Genomic DNA, 17,533 nt, shown 5'->3' with positions numbered 1-17,533 from the left:
ATTAACACACAGATCTAATAGTGGCCCTCCTTCTTGAACCCCTACTGTCCAAGTTAACAATGGTGAAGCTGAAAAGTTGAGAAAAAGGCCGCTGCACAACTCACAGTATATTTAATATCTGCCTGAGTGGCTAACTTCCCCAACAAAACAATTCAGTGCCAAACAAAAGCACAAAGATTGCATATGAAACAAAATAAATCTAGTTACACTTTAAGCTAAAAGTACTATACATCCTGTGTATAGAATTACCAAGGTCAAGTCATATCACAAGTCTGATATCGGATTAGGATTACTCTGGAATGCAGGTTTTCCATATTAAAGAAACATATGCTTGAATGTTCAACCTCCATAATTTCATTATGGGAGCATACTCAACTTAATTGCATTCCCCCCCGCACCCTCCCCCCCCAACCACCACACAGGATACAAAAATAAAAATTCCACTGCGGTTGTCAAATTTTGGGATTTTTGACTATTTTAGATTAATTTTTGTTGAGCTGCCAAGTTAAATTAAATGCACAAGGAGTAAATCCAGACAACACACAACCACTCTGGGACAGCATACTCAGCCAGTAGGTAGGAATAGATAAAGTGGCTGGCAAAATTGTGTTTCACACATATCCCATCAGTTTGAGACAATGGGGTACAATATGGACTTGCAAAGTGAAGCTAAGGTTTGCACAGTGTATTATTTTTGGTGTTACAAAGAGTAATAGAAATTAGATTGAACCTCACTGAAAACTGTATTGCCTTTGTTCATATATATGTAAAATACACCAGCATGTTGTTTTACAATTGGCCTCATCTCACTAGTATTAATTAGTCTGGCTTCAGGAAAAATGCACGTGGGGGCATGCACAAGATTAGAGTATCTAGTACACACAACGAGGGTACTCATTGCAATGGCCCCGAGGCCACATCATCAGTAAACCCTGATCATAGGGGATGCGGGTCTGCTTATGGGCTAAACTAGTGACGTTGAACCAGAGAAAGTATCTGATCCAGAACCAATATTTGTAACAGCTGTTTTCTAATAACATTGAGGAAGTTATTTATTGAATTAACATCCATATTTTCTTTTGCCTCTGAAGCAAACACTGCAGCATTAAACCCCTTTAAAAACAAATTCCAATGGTATGCAGTGTCAACCTGAATCCAACTGTTTTTTGTGGGCAATGTTGAATTGCCCACAATTAGAATACCAAGGGCAGCAAAATAGAGTAAACTTCAGCCAAAATATGGCACCAGAAGCTAGTTTTTCTTCCATCCTCCTCTATGCTGCTTTCCCTCTGGCACTTTTCACAAGGAACATCCTGGATACTTCACTCTCTGGCTCACCCTGCAAACTGAACACAATCTCACTTCTTGCCAACCAGTGCAACCCCACCCCTGCTTTGTGGTCATGGTGAAGAGTACACAGTATATAAAAATACTGGACTTCCTGCATAGTTTAAACGCTGTAAACCATCTGCTACATTTTGTTTACTTATCATAAATCAACCTTTTCTATAAGCTTAATATAAGTCATGTTAGACACATGGAGTCTGCAGGCATTTCCACTTTGCAATAGGGGTAATGTCATTCTCTCTATCATTTAAATACGAAGCAGTAATGAAACAACATGGCAAGCCATTAGTTCACAAGCAGTAAATATAATTGGAAGCAAGGGTGACAATTATGATTTTCATGTGACAGAGATAACTGCAGAATTCTACCAGCTACACTTATTTTTAAATAACTGTATATCTGGACCAAAATCAATCAAGCTAACCAAAAGCATCCTCAAAATAAAAATATCAGATCTTGCTGCAATTATATTATAAAAGGGTCGGCATTATAATTTAAAAATAAACTAAAACTTAAAAAACTAATGAAGAGTGATGTTTTGCTTCCTTCTAAAAGGGACTGTGATAATAAAGTGAATTTAATAAATATTTTAAAATGAACTGAAAATTTGTAGTATTTAATAAGGAAATGATTTTATTAATCAGCAAATCCAGTCAAGCAGCGATGAGAAGAGTCACTTTAGAATCCATTGGGATCACTTCAAGTTTCAGTTTGATATTCATGGAACTGCGATGAGCTTCATCAGTTCTTAGATGGTTGAATATTTTAAGGCCGAATCCCACTTCATGGGAGAAAAACCTGAGAGTAGAGTAGTTTATCAGGCAGTAAACAGGGTCAGACAAATACAATGGAACACTACAGAAGCCCCAGAACATCTTAATCTCTTGGTGAAAGGAATATGACTGGAGGAGTATGGCACGTAAAAGTCTTCTTACAGGAAAACTCAGCCGCCACTTTCTTGTGGCCTCTTGATAAGCAATGTTAAATCTGTATAAAAGTGAGGCCACAGTACCATGGCAGGCCTAATAACTGGGCATAACAATAGAAAATGCTGGAAACACTCAGCAGGCCAGGCAGCATCCGTAGAGAGAGAAACAGAGTTAACATTTCAGGTCTGTGACCCTTCGTTAGACCTGAAACGTTAACTCAGTTTCTCTCTCCACGGATGCTGCCTGGCTTGCCGAGTGTTTCCAGCATTTTCTGTTGTTATTTCAGATTTCCAACATCCGCAGTATTTTGCTATTCTAATAACTTGGCAGACAGACTAAATAGCTCAATGCGAGAAGAGCCTGTGACATGATGCCTGACAAAAAGATTGCAAATTATCCAAGCGGGTTAAACCATGGCATAGTTGTGATGTCCTTCAGCTGTCAACAAAGGACACCCTATCTCTCCACAGTATTCTCAGTTGTTATGAAGATACCCAACTCCACCACATCAAAATTTCACATACTTCAATCTTTGTAAAAAGAAAAGATCAACAGATTCTGTAGTTTTGACTAGCTTTGCTACTTGCAGGAACATAAAACATTTTTACATAAGAGATTGATGTTCAAAATTCCACCTGTTTACCAAGGCTGAAGGGGGAGAGGATGAAGAACTCTTAGGCAAAAATGATGGGAAAGAAAACCCAAAGTGTAGGCATAAGTCTACAGACAAATGTCAGAGCAACCCAGCATCTGACCCGTTTGATGGCTGCTGAAGTGGAGGTGGTGCTGCATGAGGCATGTGTCCCTTTGTGACACTCCACAGCACCATCCCCATATGTTAGCATTGCAGTATGCATGCTGAAGAGCTGAAGCCAATTTTTAGGGCACTGCTAATCTTTACCATCACTAGACGCACCAGCCTAATGCTGCATAGTAACATAGGCCACGATTTTACAAACCTCGGCGGGTCTCAACCCCACTGCTGGCTCCATCCCGGCCTCTGAAATGACTTTCCGATGATTGGGCTTGTCCAGCCTGCCCAGCGAGTTTCCCGGCCAATCAGAGGAAGCGGGTCTGATCATTTCGTCATCAGCCAGTTCCTTTAAAGGGACCATGCCCAAATTTAGTTTGACATTTGTGCTGTCAGTGTTCTACAGCATTGAGGTGCTGCAAACACCAACAATGATTGCACAGAGCTGCACCCAGGCTCTCCCATGACTCCCTCCATATGCTTATGGAGGGAGTCACAGCACGCAAGGAGGTCCTCTTTCCTTCCCATAGGCGGAAGAGACCTCCCCAGGACACCAACGCAGCCTGGTTGCACATTGCAGAGGGGGGCACAAGCAGGGATGTCATCAGCAGGACTTATTTATTAAGTACAGTATTTGTCTGCTACGGTCACAGATGTATTATTTCCAAACACTGTTACCGCTGTTTACGTAAACAGTATGTTTGGAAAGATGACATTTTTCTGTCCATATATACTTATAAAAGAAATACAGGTTACATCAGGTTTCAGAAAAAGACTGCTTGTCTTCTATCTATTTATGGTAATAAGTAGTTTTGGAGCGACTGTACCAAAGAGTGATATTTAAAACAGACATTTTGTGACGTTCAAAGATCCATTTCAAAACTAGGTCTCATCAATCTCAAAGTCAGCAAATCTACTGATCTTGTGCAAAGTACAGTCCTGTTCAAATTAAAATAAAAAGTTTTGAGAATTCTGGTTACATTTTATTTCCACTAAAACTAAGTTTATTTGTTCCTTGCAATGTTCTAAGTAAGGAAACTTTAGCCATCCCAGCCATGAGAATTGGCATCAATGCCATGGGCTTAAAAGCGGTGAAGAAAAACCCAAGGTTTTTGTTGCTGATTCAATTACTCTTTCTCAGGAACACGTGTGTGGACATTGGGCGAGAGTAGCTTAGGCTCAGCTGTCATGAATCCCCAAAATTGAATAGCCAGGTGATCACATATAAAGCTTACTTCAGCAAGGTACCAGAGGGCTACGGATGTCTGTAGAAACATACCTAGACTGACCTAATGCTTTAAGGAACAGGGCGGAAAAACTCTGTAGTATACATAGTAAAGTTAGGTCAACTGATTTTGGCCAGTGTGCATGTGCAACTTAGTGACGTCATGACATCTCTACCAAAATGTGCTGCTGCTGGAACAAAATATTTACTGGCCTCCAGAAAATTAGCAGTCAGGAAGAAGCAGCAATTAAAAAAAAACAGGTCTTCCAAGCCACCATTGCTAAAAAGAAATCTGGCAAGTATATCTTGACATTGTTGCCAGCTGCACAAGGCCCATACCACAGCAGCCAGCAGCTGAACACCAGTACAAAAGCAGGTTACGTTTCTAGTCATAGATCAAATGATCAGTGTTTAAAGGTTATCGCCGGTGATACCTAGCCGATCAGTGAAGCTCTTCAACTTATTCAAAACGTAACTGCCTGTATCCTGTCCCACACCAAGTCCTGCTCATCCATACTTCTGTCCTCATTGATCTAAATTAGTTTCCTGGCCCCTACCATATTAAATTTACATTTCTCATCTCATCTTCACGTCACTCCATGGTCTCTCTATAGCCTATCTCTGCAAACTCTTACAGCCTACATCAACTCCCACACCTTTCTGATTCTGCTCTTTTGTGCATCACCCCTTCCCTTTGTCTCAACAGGGCTGGCAGAGTTTTCAGAAACCTCAGCCTTACTCTCTGGAACTCCTAACCAAAACTTAAAAAACAAATTCAAAAGCAAAATACTGCAAATGCTGGAAATCTGAAATAAAAATAGCAAATGCTGGAAATACTCAGCAGGTGAGGTAGCATGTATAGAGAGAGAAATAGAGTTAACGTTTCAGGTCGATGACCTTTCTTGGTTAGTTCCTGACTCTCCCCCATCCGATGGTTGGACAGAAGAGCTGCTATTCAAACCTGTTATCACAAACCCTTCCTTTGAAACTAGCTTTGTGCAAAGCTCAACAGGAAGGGACATTCCAACCTCTTATGGGGTGATTGTTTGCAGAGACACCCTGGAATGACATATCGAAACCGATAATCAGGAAGACCCCAGAGTTTGTGTCCACAGGTCCAGCCAAAGTCAGCCAGGCCCGCTGAAAATTCCTGAGCAGGGCAGGCCAGCTCATGGGTCAAAATTTCTAAAGGGGTTCCTCAACTAGCGTTAGGCCCGTTATTTACATATTCAAGGAGCCGAATTCTTGTTTTACCTATAAAAAAAGGCCCCACGAATTTAGCAGTAGGACCAACACCTAAGCAGAATGGGTGCAAGTCGTCCCACTACTAAAGTGGTATGCTTTGTGCCTGTTCTGTGTTCGGAAGATGGCTTGTTGAGGGTGGGTGGGGGAGAATGCATACCAATTTCTATCCCAATGACTCCCCTACTGTTCTCAACTGTCCTAAATAACAGTATGAATGTCTGGCTTCAATATACATTCTCCAAATGCAAGTGGCCTTTCTTTTTAAATTTGCAAATCCACGATTTTAAAATCCAACATCAAAAGTAACGAATTTTCCAAATTCTTTGTGGGGGAAAAACAAAGTTAAAAAAATCCTGAAACATGACACTGCTCAAAACCCATCTCTTCAATCAAGCTTTTGAACACCTCTTCCAATTCTCGCACAATGGCGGAGTCTATTCCTTCATTCCATCCCTCCCTCAAAGTTAAATGTTTTAAGACCTTTTCGATGTTAATGGTGGCATGGACTGGCTGGGCCAAATGGCCTGTTTCTGTGCTATATTAGAAATTGCTATTGTCTAAAGTTTTGATTGTATGAATTATGTCATGGTAGTGTTGTATTTTCCTGTAAACACGAATGTGTTCCAATAAGAGCTATGCTTTTGTTCTGGGAGATACATACACACACAAATACATGCACCCAGCCCCGCCCCAGAGTCTATATAAAGTCTAGTTTGTAGATTACGGCAATTGGGCATATTTATTAACCCCAGGTCTGCAAGGTCAGACTATATAAATAAGTACATATTCTGATGAAGGACATGGTCCATTCTCAGGGATGGCTGTAAAAATTGAAGAGAAATGGTATGTTAAAAATTCCAAATTGCAACATAGCCAATCCTTAAAGCATAGGCTTGCAAGTGCTGTGAAAACACGGTGACTGGGGAAGGTTGCAGGAGCGAGCTCGGTGTTTGTAACTGGCCATTGAAACTGGAACTCTAAGAATCAGTTATGTGGAATCAGGCATCCTTCAAGTTCACCACAGCCAGTTAGCCTCTCTGAGAGATACTTGAATGATGTTGAATACCTTTTTTTAAAAAAAGATCTGAATTACAGAATAGGGCAGAAACGCTAGTATTTTCTGGAGAACCTGGTCCATTACTGACACTGGGCTGCTGGCTTTGGCTGGAACAGTGGACACAAACTTTAAGGTCTTCCTGATTATCTGAACAAACATTTCCCTATATGGCATTTGTTTGAGCTCAAAATGTAGAAGACAAACTGGCCCAAACTTCTAATGTAATCTCCTACCAATTCTTACGAGATGCCTCTTCTGCTGACTAGGTGCTGGCATGATGAGGACCCAGCTAAACCCAGCATGACCCATGAGGAGCTGACCTAGGCCTATAGATCAGGGATCCTTCGCATGATGCAGTGCCTGAAGCCCTCAAGCAGGATCTCCATTTGCTCCCCAAAGTGACCCGTTCTAAAAATTAAACTATAAAAGCTTACCTAGCAAGCTTGAGGAGAACTTGGAAAGTAAGGCCAAGTCATAGAGTCATAGAGTTTTACAGCACAGAAAGAGGCCCTTCGGCCCATCGTGTCTGCGCCGCCCATCCATCCCTGTCCAGTCTGATCCCATTTTCCAGCATTTGGTCCATAGCCTTGTATGCAATGGCATTTCAAGTGCTCATCCAAATGCTTCTTGAATGTTGTGAGGGTTCCTGCCTCTACCACCCTTTCAGGCATTGAGTTCCACATTCCAACCACCGTGTGCTAGCAACTTGAGAAACAAGTCCCCTATGGTCAGCAGATTGGTCTCCTAAGGACATTAGTGACTCCTTGCCTTTACCATAAATTGAAGCCCGATGATGGAAGAAACCTGCTTAATGGATCCCATGATAGGCTATATTAATTTTCAACCAATCCTAGTGCAAAGATCTGTTTGCCCTACATCCAACCTTTTTTCCATTCAAGAACGGATTCTAATTATTTCCATGCTTCAAGTGCACCCAATATACAGTACTACTACAGGAGGTGCAGATGCAAAATGTTTGGCTGAAACACAAGGGACTCTATACACACAGGCTTTCCTTTGCCTGGAACTGGGATTCTGCTTACATACGTGAACTTGATACCCTTCCAACCCGATAAAAAAAAATCACTCTCAATCAATCCAACTCCAACCCAGAATCAGCCAGTGTGAACATGACTACAGTAGCGCTATATCAAACGAGCTCATACAAATTGGCTCATTGCATCTCAAAAGCACAAGTATTTAAATACTATTTCTGCCTGAGGGTACTAAAATATCAGAAGCATCATCTAATTTTATTCAAAAATACCATCAATATCTCAATGTTTTAAGTGACTTTGCTATTCGTATATGGTTTACTGTTATGAAAGCATTTCATTGCATCAATGATAAAATAAAAATATAGATACAAAATAACAAATTCTCAGTTAAGCTACTTAATGGAACAACTACAATCATTACCTTTTATAAGTCACACAATGATTTGCCTGCAGCAGACGCAATCAAGGTATTTATAGAACAAAGCTTTGTACCTCTGACCTTGAAAATCATGTTACTGAAAAGCTGGTTTGAAACAGTAGGAACCATAGAGGCTTTTAATGACCTTTAATGTACAACTAAAATAAATACTTGAAATCTGAATGACCTACAATATTCTGGGTACATATCAATACCTTTAAATGCAAGATTTCTGAAATATGAATTGCAAAGCAATTTCAGATGTGCTCTACATCTATATTGAGTCTGATATTGTCTGTTATTGCTGAAATAGTGCTGTTTTGATCTTAAGAAAGGGAGCAAGCAGGAAAGAACAAAATTGGATTTGAACACTACTGTCATGAACAAAATCAGTTTTTCTTTTCATCTTCAAGCTATTATGCAATAGCAAAATAATCTTACAGAAAGACACTCTCATTACACAAGTAAAGACAAATAATGTCATTTAACAATTATCTATGCTCCATCTAAAATGTACTACATTACAACAGTGACTACACTTCAAAATGTACTTCATTGGCTGTAAAGCCCTTTGGGACGTCCAGTGGTTCTGAAAGGTGCTATATAAATGCAAGTCTTTCTTTTTACGTCTTCTACCTTAGACAAACAGCAGCAAATCTACATTTAATCCAATAGTAAAATGAAATACAATTGTTCTTTAAAAACGGCACCTTGAAACAAGTGTGCGAGAGAGAAAGAGAGAAATTAAAATTATCCATTAGACAACTTTATTATGGTATACTTTTGAGTGGTAAAAATATATGATTTTGAGTACACGGGTTAATTTCCTAAAACCTTTTTATGTCATGGAAATTTCATTGGGGTTACAAGTAATGAAAAGTTTATCAACCAGTTGAATTGCTGATAAAACCATAACAGTAACTAACAAAGAACTAATGACCTAAAGCGACCTAAAGAACAGATGGTGGGTGGAGAAAGCGCAGGAGATCCAGCAGCTAGCCGACAACCACGACATGCGCAGTCAAGACCATCTAAGGCCCAAGCACCCAAGGCCCTACCCACTGCGGGCCAAAAATGGAGAGGTACTCATCAAGGACAGTGAGGCAGTCAGTGCCCGCTGGAAGGAGCACTTCGAAGATCTCCTTAACCGAGACTCTGTCTTCAACGCGAGTGTCCTCAACTCCATCCCGCAGCATGCAACCACCACCATCTCAGCACAACCCCAGCCCGGCAGGAGGTTGAAAAGGCCATCCGACAACTGAACAACAAGGCCTCAGGAGCAGATGGAATCCCCGCCGAGGCACTAAAGCATGGCGGAGAAGCACTACTGGCACAAATTCATGAACTAATTTCTCTTATCTGGAAGGAGGAGTGCATGCCAGGGGATCTCAGAGACGCCGTAATTGTGACCATCTTCAAGAAAGGTGACAAGTCCGATTGCGGTAATTACAGAGGAGTTTCCCTGCTGTCTGCCACAGGGAAAGTCATCACAAGAATCCTCCTCAATCGCCTTCTCCCAGTGGCCGAAGAGCTCCTCCCAGAGTCGCAATGCGGATTCTGCCCACTAAGGGGCACAATGGACATGACCTTCACCGCACATCAATTACAAGAGAAATGCAGGGAACAACACCAACCGCTGTACATGGCCTTCTTTGATCTCACAAAGGCCTTCGACACTGCCAACCGCGAGGGATTATGGAGTGTCCTCCTCAAATTCGGCTGCCCTCAAAAGTTTGTCACCATCCTCCGCCTGCTTCACGACGACATGCAAGCCGTGATCCTGACCAACGGTTCCACCACAGACCCAATTCATGTACGAACCGGGGTCAAGCAAGGCTGTGTCATCGCATCAACACTCTTCTCGATCTTCCTTGCTGCAATGCTCCATCTCACCCTCAGTAAGCTCCCCACTGGAGTGGAGCTAATTTACAGAACAAACGGGAAACTGTTCAACCTCCATCGCCTCCAATCCAGATCCAAGGTCGTCCCATCCTCTATCGTCGAATTACAGTATGCAGACGACGCTTGCATCTGCGTTCACTCGGAGGTCAAACACCAAACCACTGTCAACACCTTCACTGAAGCGTACGAGAGCATGGGCCTTACACTAAACATCCGTAAGACAAAGGTCCTCTACCAACCTGCCCCGGCCACACAGTACTGCCCCCCCCCCCCCCCCCCCGCCCGATTATCAAAATCCATGACAAAGCCTTGGACAACGTGGACCACTTTCCATACCTTGGGAGCCTACTGTCAATAAGGGCAGGCATCGATGTGTGCCAGTGCAGCCTTCGGTCGCCTGAGGAAGAGAGTGTTTGAAGACCAGTACCTCAAACCCGGCACTGAGCTCATGGTCTACAGAGCAGTAGTGATACCCATCCTGCTGTATGCCTCAGAGACATGTACCATGTACAGCAGGCACCTCAAAGCACTGGAGAGGTACCAGCAATGCTGCCTCCGCAAGATCCTGCAAATCCATTGGCAGGATAGACGCACCAACGTCAGTGTTCTCGCTCAGGCCAACATCCACAGCATCGAAGCTCTGACCACGCTCAATCAGCTCCGATGGATGGGTCACATTGTCCGCATGCCCGATACGAGACTCCCAAAACAAGCACTCTACTCGGAGCTCCAGCACGGCAAGAGAGCCCCAGGTGGGCAGAGGAAACACTTCAAGGACACCCTCAAAGCCTCCTTGAAAAAGTGTAACATCCCCACCGACACCTGGGAATCCCTGGCCCAAGACCGCACAAAGTGGAGGAGAAGCATCCGGGAAGGCGCCGAACACCTCGAGTCTCTTTGCTGGGAGCAAGCGGAAGCCAAGCGCAGGCAGCGCAAGGAGTGCACGTCAACCCAAGCACCCCACCCACTCGCCCCTTCAACCACTGTCTGCCCCACCTGTGACAGAGACTGTAGGTCCCGCATTGGACTAATCAGTCACCTGCAAACTCATTTTTAATGTGGAAGCAAGCCATCCTCTGTTCCGAGGGACTGCCCAAGAAGAAGAACTAACATAAGGGACTTATTCTGTCACTCCATTTGTAGATTTAAAAAAAGGATATGGAGCCACAGTAACAAAAAAATTAACTATATTTACAGATTGCAAAAATGGGTTTCTATTTGGGTGGAGGAAACTGCATTTGTTTTTTTTATTTACAGTCTATTATAAAGAGCATTACAAATCCACTTCTAACGTTACATTAATTGAAGTGAAATCTTTAATTAAAGCCCTTGTGAGTTAGAACGGCGAATGATTTTTTGGGGTTCCCCTCATGGCTTTAAGTTTCTCAAGTGAGTAGCTTAAAGACCAGGAAGGTCCCACATTCCATTGCCATTTTATGATGGGCTAGTTAATGTCACGTGGAGAGATGATAAGGGAGCTACAATTGTCCTCACTGCTGAGTCAGAAAACAGAAAATGAGTCAAGGCTTGCTTGATCTCCAAGGACCCCAACTACAAGTGTGAACGTTGGAGGAAGAATGGATCCTTATGCAGAACAAGGAGCAGTAAGAACTGAAATGGACAAAGAGCATAAGCGGAGTGAAACAAGGGTGCATTAGGTCATCCAACCTTTTCAACACATTCTCTACATTTATTATGGGAAACTCTGGATGAGTTAGAGGTTGGGCTCAAGATCAATGGAAAAGTGATAATGAAACCCAAAGTATGCCAATGATACAGTGCTGATGGCAGATACAAAAGAAAGAAATACTTAAAGTGGAAAATCAGACAAGTTCAGAATACGGATTGAAAATAAATGGAAAAAAGATAACAAAATCAAGGTGACCACAAAGAAAGAGAACATCCCAAAACAGATTATGTAGAGGGTTGTTGGAGCAGGGGAGTGGTTGAGGCAGAAACCACTGCATCTTAGGGGAAAATTGGATAAATACTTGAAGCAGAGGAAGATACAGGGGTATAGGGAGAGAGTAGTATTGTGGGATGAGTTTTGCATTGCTCTAGCAAAGAGCTGCCACAGACACATTGGGCTAAATGACCGGTTTCTGTGCTGTAAACATCAACGGTTCTATAGAATATGGAAATAGACAAATTATTTACCTCGGTAGTCTAACACCAGATAGCTAAAACAATAAAGTTAAACATAGGACAATGATTGCAAAAGAGGCATTCAAGAACATGAAGGAGTTTCTATGCAACTGTAAAATCAAGCTGATGATAAACAGAAGAATACTCAGGTGTCATGTGGTCAACAGCATGTACTGTGAACATTGGACCTTGAACGCTGAAGTCACATGAAAACTGGAGGGTGCTAAAGTTATGGTACAATAAATGTATGTTGAAAATTAATTGGACAAGAATGCTCAATGAGAGGTGCCATAAACTAACAATAACAAAAAGTGATGAGGCCAATTAGAATAGTATAATTATGTTTACAACCAGAACAGAGACGGAAAAAAAACATAAATCAAAAAGAGAGGCTGGTCTTCAAAATAGTAAATTTCAGAAGTACAAAAAAAAGACCTAGACCAGATAAATTAGACAGTAAAGTTGGTAAATACAACAACAGCTAGCAGTGGGAAATATGGGTAGGGTACAGACTAAAAACATTCCCACTAGGAGTAAAGGAAGTTGCTCAGTTTTATATTTCGATTGTCCAAATATTCAGGCAATTCATTTACCTTTTCTTTAAACCAAGAATGTTTAACTTTGGAATGTGCTCCCATGGAAAGAGTAGGACTTGCTGTGTTTTGCATAGCAGTAGGTTCAAATACATCAAGTTGGACCTTCTTGGTTTAAACTATTGGACTGGGTACCTAAATTTACATTACCCAATAAGAGGACAAAACCTTAAAACACCATCAAGTTATGCATTCAATTATTCTTCTAGGAGGTGGGCAGGGAAGAATCTTTAATTTAGGTTTTAAATAAAGAAGTGGGGAAAAATGTTTTTTTTTATTAAAGATTAAGGCCTAGAAATTCAGTGGACTGCGCCACCCGTTAGCGCCCAAAGAGGGCACTTAGTGGGTTTTGCGCCACTGGCCACGCCTCCCGCTAAATTTAGCAGGGTGCTAATGGCGGCGCTAGCCGTTAGCGCTGCGCCGCCACCGATGACGTCATCGGTGTGCGCAGCGCCCCGCTACCGCCCTGATCGCCAAATTTAGTTGCACCCCCTGCTTTAACACCGGTCGCAATTTGCGACCGGTTCAGGGGGGGCCTACCTGCAGCGGTAAAGGTGCGGGGTGGCCAATTTTCTTTGCTGGCCACCTGCCAGCACCTCTTCTCGCCGCCGTCCCCGGCCTCCTGAGCCCGCCCCACCCGCCCCCCGCGTTGTGCCGGCTGTGTCCCAAGAGCCCGGCACTTCTCCTCGGTGCCGGGCTCTTTTGCCGGCACTCACGATCGCGCTGCAGCAGGCCCCTCCCCAAACGGGGCGCCAGTGAATTTCTAGGCCTAAATCTTGCCATCCTCCATCATAAATCTCTTTGTTTGTGCATGTGCCAGACAATGATGCAAGAGACAACAAACAATTAAATGAACTTTGAGAATCCCTTATAGTGAACTAATTCATTTGTGCTTTGTTAATCTTACCTAGTTTTGGAAAGACAATTAAGTATTCAGCATTACATTGTGGACATGCCACTCTGGCTGTACTGTTGCCCCTTTGCTTCTCGTCTACCCATCGCTGTAGACAAGCTTGGTGAACCCATTTGGTGGATCCTCTGCACCTGCAAGGCCGCACCCATTCCGCTGTCCGATCATCTTCGTCGGTAGCAAAACACACCCAACAACTCCTAAAATGAAAAAAATGTTTTTAATATTCCAGGACAAAAACAAATCACTAAACTTAAGCATTCATTCCAGTCAGCAGAACAGAGGTTAAAATAGTCCTCCTAATAGCAAAAGTCTGAAGTGATTATACACAATGCAAACAGTTGGTCAAAATTAAATACCACAATCTTCAAAATCAAAGTTAGAAATGGTAGTGAGTGGGATAGAAGGAATCTCAAAGTTTTATTATCTTGATTTTTTTCCCTCCCATTTGTTTATCTTCTACATACCACTAAGTACTGTGGTTAGTGGTCTATCATTTGGTGTATAGGGTTGTCCATGGACCAATGTGTCAAAGAGAGTACATCTTAATGTTTGGTAAAGATGTGAAGGTGCTTGTCATAAAAGAAATTTTTTAAACTAGGCACATAAAATGTTTCTACTACAGGCTGGACTTGGCCTATACAAATTGGTTTATACAAATCAGTGTTTCACTATTTTGAACATCCCTGAAGACAGAGAGTTTGGAATTAAAGCGCATAATGTCGTAAATATCATTAATTCCAGAGAGAGCTCTGAATAATAAACAGGAATATTGCAATAATCTTTCACCGTGCATATCTCTTTGTTTTCAGCAGGTCTGGGGTTAGGGGAGTGAGAAAGGAAGACAAAGCACATGCGCGTGCACTACATGATGCCCTTTCAACACGAGCACTGTGCTGCTTGCCAAATGTTCCATTTTCTTGCATTGAATAAAACATGACCTTGATAAAGCAGTGAATTAGGTCAGTACTCAGATAACAAACTGAAACAGGAAAAACCCGCTAGGTGAAACCTCTCGTGAAAACAAAGCTTCATTCCTTATGGTAACTCAAGCCTCCTCCCTGGATGAGTCCACAAAAAACAGAATCAATATCCCTAATGTCTTTCGCTCTCCTGTGCATTTACTTGTACCAAAGAGAACAAAAGACAGCATTTTTGCAGTTCGCCCCAATTTTATTTTTGCAGGACACCTGGTGTAAAACTAAATTTACTTGACAGCTAAACACTTTTCTGGTAATTATCCTGAAGCACACCTTTAAATTTGTTTTCAAGAGCAATTATAAACACGAACTATGATCATAAACTGGACACATTATAATTTTGTATGTTGATAAAAATATTGGGGATTGCAAGAGTTAAGCAAAGCATTTGAGGAAATATTTACATAACCAATACCGGCATATAGAATGTAACACTAAATATTGTTTTACATGTTAACAAGTTTAAATGGCATCCTTTGCATTTGCCAAGAAACTGCTCTCTCAGGTGCCCTTCTGCTTCAATGTACACGAGGAGAAACATATGACCAACTCTCTGTAGATGTGACGCCACAGTACGTATTTGGAATGTTCAAGTGCTGCAATGCCACGCACAATCGGTAATACAATTCCTTTCAACAATTACAACCATATTGTGTGGAGATAATAATTTGATATTAACCTCTCTTCCCTACATGCATCTATATGATTTTGTACTTAAATAATACACAACAGCACTTCAACACTGCACAGCTACTCTGAAATGCTACTACACTTTTATTGACGAGGCATTTTAGACAGCAATTACACTTAAAATGCAGGTCTGCAATTACAATGACAATTGATCCAGCTTATGCACAGGCAAGAAAGAACTGTATTTATATAGTGCCTTTCATGACCTCGGGACATCCCAAAGTGCTTTACAGTCAATGAAGTGTAGTCGCTGTTGTAATGTAGGAAGCGCAGGCAACGCAAGGAGCACACGTCAACCCAAGCACCCCACCCACCCGCCCCTTCAACCACCGTCTGCCCCACCTGTGACAGAGACTGGAGGTCCCGCATTGGACTAATCAGCCACATGCAAGCTCATTTTTAATGTGGAAGCAAGTCATCCTCGGTTCCGAGGGACTGCCCAAGAAGAATGTACGAAATGCAGCAGCCAATTTGCACACAGCAAGGTCCCACAAACAGTGTTAATGACCAGATCATCTGTTTTTTAATAATGTTGATTGAGGAATAAATATTGGCTAGGACACCAGGAAGAACTTCCCCGTTCTTCTTCGAAATACTGCCATGGGATCTTTGACGTCCACCAGCGAGGGCAGACAAGGCCTCGGTTTAATGTCTCATCTGAAAGATGGCACCTTCAACAGTGCAGTACTCCCTCAGTATTGCATAGGAGTGGCAACCGAGATTTTGTGCTCAAGTCTCTGGAGCGGGGTTGAACCCACAACCTTCTGACTCGGAGGAGAGAGTGCTACCAGCTGAGCCACAGCTGCAAGGCTTTCAAAGTCTGTTTAGGTACCTGCTGGTTAATCAACAACTCTGCTTACACATTATCATGCCAAGGTACCTACTATTCGAACTATTCAGATCCAAATCTATTATGCAGAAAGTGAAGACAAGCTTGCAACAAATCCCAGGGATCTCAAAACTTACTGTATTCATAGCACTGACTTTCCATAATTTTTCTCGTTTCATGTTATTGATTTTACTTTGTTCTTTTTCATAATATATGATATAAAATGGATTTTTTTTTTTTTAAACTTAGATTTAATACCCACATTTAATGTACTAACGTGCAATTAAAAAAAGTCCAGCATTGCAAACACAAAATTTAATCCTCAATAAATTGTAAACTGTACTATAGATCACCGAGGGTTTCCTGAAGAAAACATGACCATCATATAATTCACCACACCCTATGGCTGATATAAATGAAATAGCTTGTTTACACAAAGCACTTAGAAAGATTCCAACACAACTCCCAGCAGAGATTTTCTGGAATCCAGTTTTGACATAAACTAATGGATGATACTCTTATTTCTGCCACAGTTGTGATTGTAAAGGCTCAAAAATGATTTTGAATAGTTTCAAAGTTCCTATGGCGCACCAATTCTGCTTAGAAGTCAGTATTAATTTTGCTATCATCTCTCACAAATGTCAAAAGGATGGCAAATGGGAGAAAAATTAAAAGGGTGTACCCAAATCAAATTACATCGCTTAACCACCTAACCTTAATTCTTATGGTTGAGCAAGTCATACCTGATTGGATTTTAGTCTTTCAACTGTACCCCAGTAGTGATTTTTCAAGTTACATTAATTAAAACCTGTCCAGTTACTGTTATTCCACAGTGCAGTCTCATAATTGCAGTGGTCTAAATTCTTACACAATATAATTCCTCCCGATTGATTTGTGTACCAGTTACAATCCATTTCAGATCAATAATAAATTACATGCAACTGTTGACTTGAACTTTTTGTTCTCACTGGGAAATGACCAAAATACAAGGACAACTGCTCTAATTTCTGCTGAAGCAACAGCGAATAAAACTGAAAAATAAAACTCTTTGCACCTCCTGTTTTCACGCCTGGCTGGCGACCTTTCAACAACTGCCATATTACTGTTATTCACTTTCTTGAAGACATACTTTTGTAAACCAGAAACTGTATTCATCCAAATTGATCTCAACTATCACAAAAAAATACATGTACACTTAGTGGCATCACCCAGTTCCCCCGCCCACCATTCCTAAACCTCTGTGAAAAGATGCCTGAAAACAGACATTTAGAATTCTCGTTCTCTGCAGTGATACCATGAATGTGGGTGGTGGACAGTGTGGAAATTCTTAGCATTGCCACAGGTAGATTTTCACCAAGAATGTCTGAAATACAGGGCAGAAAAACCCTAGAGCTGCCAAAAGTGCATGAATGCATCACCTAAAAAAAACTCTTACAATTATCTAATAATTAACATGAAGCACTATGGTGTTGCCATACCCAGTTTTCTGTTCCAATATCAATCATCAGAACATA

At 41.6% G+C, this 17,533-nt stretch overlaps 1 protein-coding gene across 3 annotated transcripts in view; it reads right to left on the bottom strand.

Moving 5' to 3' along the window:
• Positions 1-17,533, bottom strand: part of marchf5 (membrane-associated ring finger (C3HC4) 5) — a 103,139-nt gene that overhangs the window by 58,163 nt on the left and 27,443 nt on the right. For all 3 annotated transcript variants that reach the window (XM_085994776.1, XM_085994774.1, XM_085994775.1), the window contains exon 2: positions 13,518-13,720. In XM_085994776.1, the coding sequence (XP_085850902.1) occupies positions 13,518-13,720 (203 nt within the window). The remainder of the gene's footprint in view (positions 1-13,517; positions 13,721-17,533) is intronic.

This window comes from Somniosus microcephalus, chromosome 8 (assembly GCF_052327205.1).
Source record: "Somniosus microcephalus isolate GS21.2 chromosome 8, FLI_Smic_1.0, whole genome shotgun sequence".
NCBI classification, from domain to species: domain Eukaryota; kingdom Metazoa; phylum Chordata; class Chondrichthyes; order Squaliformes; family Somniosidae; genus Somniosus; species Somniosus microcephalus.
The sequence above is the reverse complement of the archived record's forward strand: the minus strand, read 5'-3'. Positions and strand labels throughout refer to the sequence as shown.